Consider the following 1,968-nt stretch of genomic DNA (forward strand, 5'->3'; position numbering starts at 1 on the left):
AGATTTAGAAATATTCCCTTGGAGATGGGTTATTGTGACCGCACTTGAGGATGCAGTTGCCTACGTATCCTTTGAAAAGAAATCAGGTCAGATGTAGTTCATGTAGGCTAGACGGCTACACTTAATAGTTTTTAAGTTGGTCCATATTGACAAGGTGCTTTACATCTTCTCCGTCAAGATCCTTGAGACGAAGAGCTTGCCCGATCAAGATTTCCTTCACATGATAAGGTCTGCTCCAATTAGGCCTAAACATGCCCCTTGGGTCATGGATGGGTGCTCTTTATTCTCATAGAACCAAATCTCCTTCTTCAATGTTACGTGGGCAAACTCCTTTGTTGAATGCCCTTGCCATCCTAAGTTGGTACGTTTTGAGGTGGTCCATGGCTTTCATCCTCTTTTCATCTAGTAGGTTGAGCTCATCAAGTATTTCCTGCATCCATTCTCCTTCAGGTAATTTATCGTCCATCAATATTCTGAGAGATGGCACTTGGATTTCCATGGGTGCACTGCCTCCATTCCATAGACCAAAGAGAAAGGGGTTGCCCCAATAGAGGTTTGAAATGACATCCGATAAGCCCATAATGAATATGGGAGCTTATCCACCCAATCTTTGTGAGTATTAGCCATTTTTTGCAATATGACTTTGACATTTTTGTTGGCTTCTTCTACTGTCCCATTAGTTTGTGGTTTGTAAGTTGTGGACCGGTGCCTACCAAACTTGGTGTAGAATTTGTCCACCTTTCCCTAGAAATGTGCTCCTTGATCTGATATGAGGGCATGTGGTACTTCATATCTGCATATGATATTTTCTTTGATGAACTTTTCTACCTTTGTAGCTGCCTAAACAACATAAGACTATGCCTCCACCCATTTGGTGAAATAATCTATGGTGACGAGGATGAATTCATGCCCATTGGATGCCTTTGCAATCACTTTTCCTATTATGTCAATGCCCCATGTGGAAAATGGCCAGGGAGCATTCAATGAATGGAGCTCCATCGGAGGAATGTGAATGATGTTGGCAAATTTCTAGCATTTGTGACACCTTTTGACGAATGCGGTGCAATCTTCCTCCGTAGTTATCCAATAGTATCCCAACCTTAGGATTTTCTTGGTGAGCATCTGGCATTCATGTACGGCCCACAGATTCCCTGATGGATTTCTTCCATGATCACTTGAGCTTGTTCCTTATTTACACACAATAATTGTATGCCATCATAAGACCTTTTGTACAAGAGGTCTCATTGGAGCATGAATTACGTGGCATATTTCCGTAACCGCTTCTTTTCACCCATTGTAGAATATTCAAGGTACTTCCTTTCTCTGATGAAATCAATTACGGGTGCAAGCCATGTCCTCCCATCGGTTTTGAGAGCATTCACTGACTTTTTATATGCCAATTCACACATTCTTTCTACCAGAAATGAACGGATCTCGGTGTCCAAGCTACACTCAACCATCAAATCTAGGGTGGCCAAAGCGTCTGCAAACCTATTGTTGACTCTTGGCAAGTATTCGAAGGTGATTTCTTTAAGATTTTTTATTATCCCTTCCAAATGTTCCTGGTAGGGTTTCAGCTTCTCGTCGTTGGTTTTCAACTTCCCTTGAGTTTGATAGATCATGATTGATGAATCCCCATAGACTCTCAATTTCTTGATCTCCAATGCCATGGTAGCTTTAAGACTGATCACACATGCTTCATATTCTGCAATGTTTTTGGTGCATGGGAATTCTAGCCGGAAAGTGGATGGTAGATAGAGATCTTCTGAGGTTATTAGTAATATTCCGGCCCCATATCCCCTTTGATTGGTTGCGCCGTCAAAATATAACTGCCACTAGTCTTTGTAGTCTTCTTCTTCCATATGTGCTAAGTCCTCATCTGGGAATGAGTCTTCCATTGGTTGTGAATCTGATCCCATTGGGTGTGCCGCTATGATCTGAGATTTCTTGTCCCTTCATGGACTTTTG

General features: G+C 41.9%; 1 protein-coding gene across 1 annotated transcript; it reads right to left on the minus strand.

Annotated features, from left to right (window-relative positions):
• Positions 1-1,256: 1,256 nt before the first annotated feature.
• LOC122665423 lies at positions 1,257-1,670 on the minus strand. The gene has a single exon (XM_043861572.1). It carries the CDS (start codon positions 1,668-1,670, stop codon positions 1,257-1,259), a length of 414 nt encoding a protein of 137 aa, XP_043717507.1.
• Between the last annotated feature and the right edge of the window lie 298 nt (positions 1,671-1,968).

The sequence above is a fragment of the Telopea speciosissima genome, chromosome 6 (assembly GCF_018873765.1).
Source record: "Telopea speciosissima isolate NSW1024214 ecotype Mountain lineage chromosome 6, Tspe_v1, whole genome shotgun sequence".
Classification (NCBI taxonomy): Eukaryota; Viridiplantae; Streptophyta; class Magnoliopsida; order Proteales; family Proteaceae; genus Telopea; species Telopea speciosissima.

Bases quoted from the DNA above. Each gene is read 5' to 3' on its own strand.
- LOC122665423 (XM_043861572.1), bottom strand. From the start codon at position 1,670: ATGGCATTGGAGATCAAGAAATTGAGAGTCTATGGGGATTCATCAATC.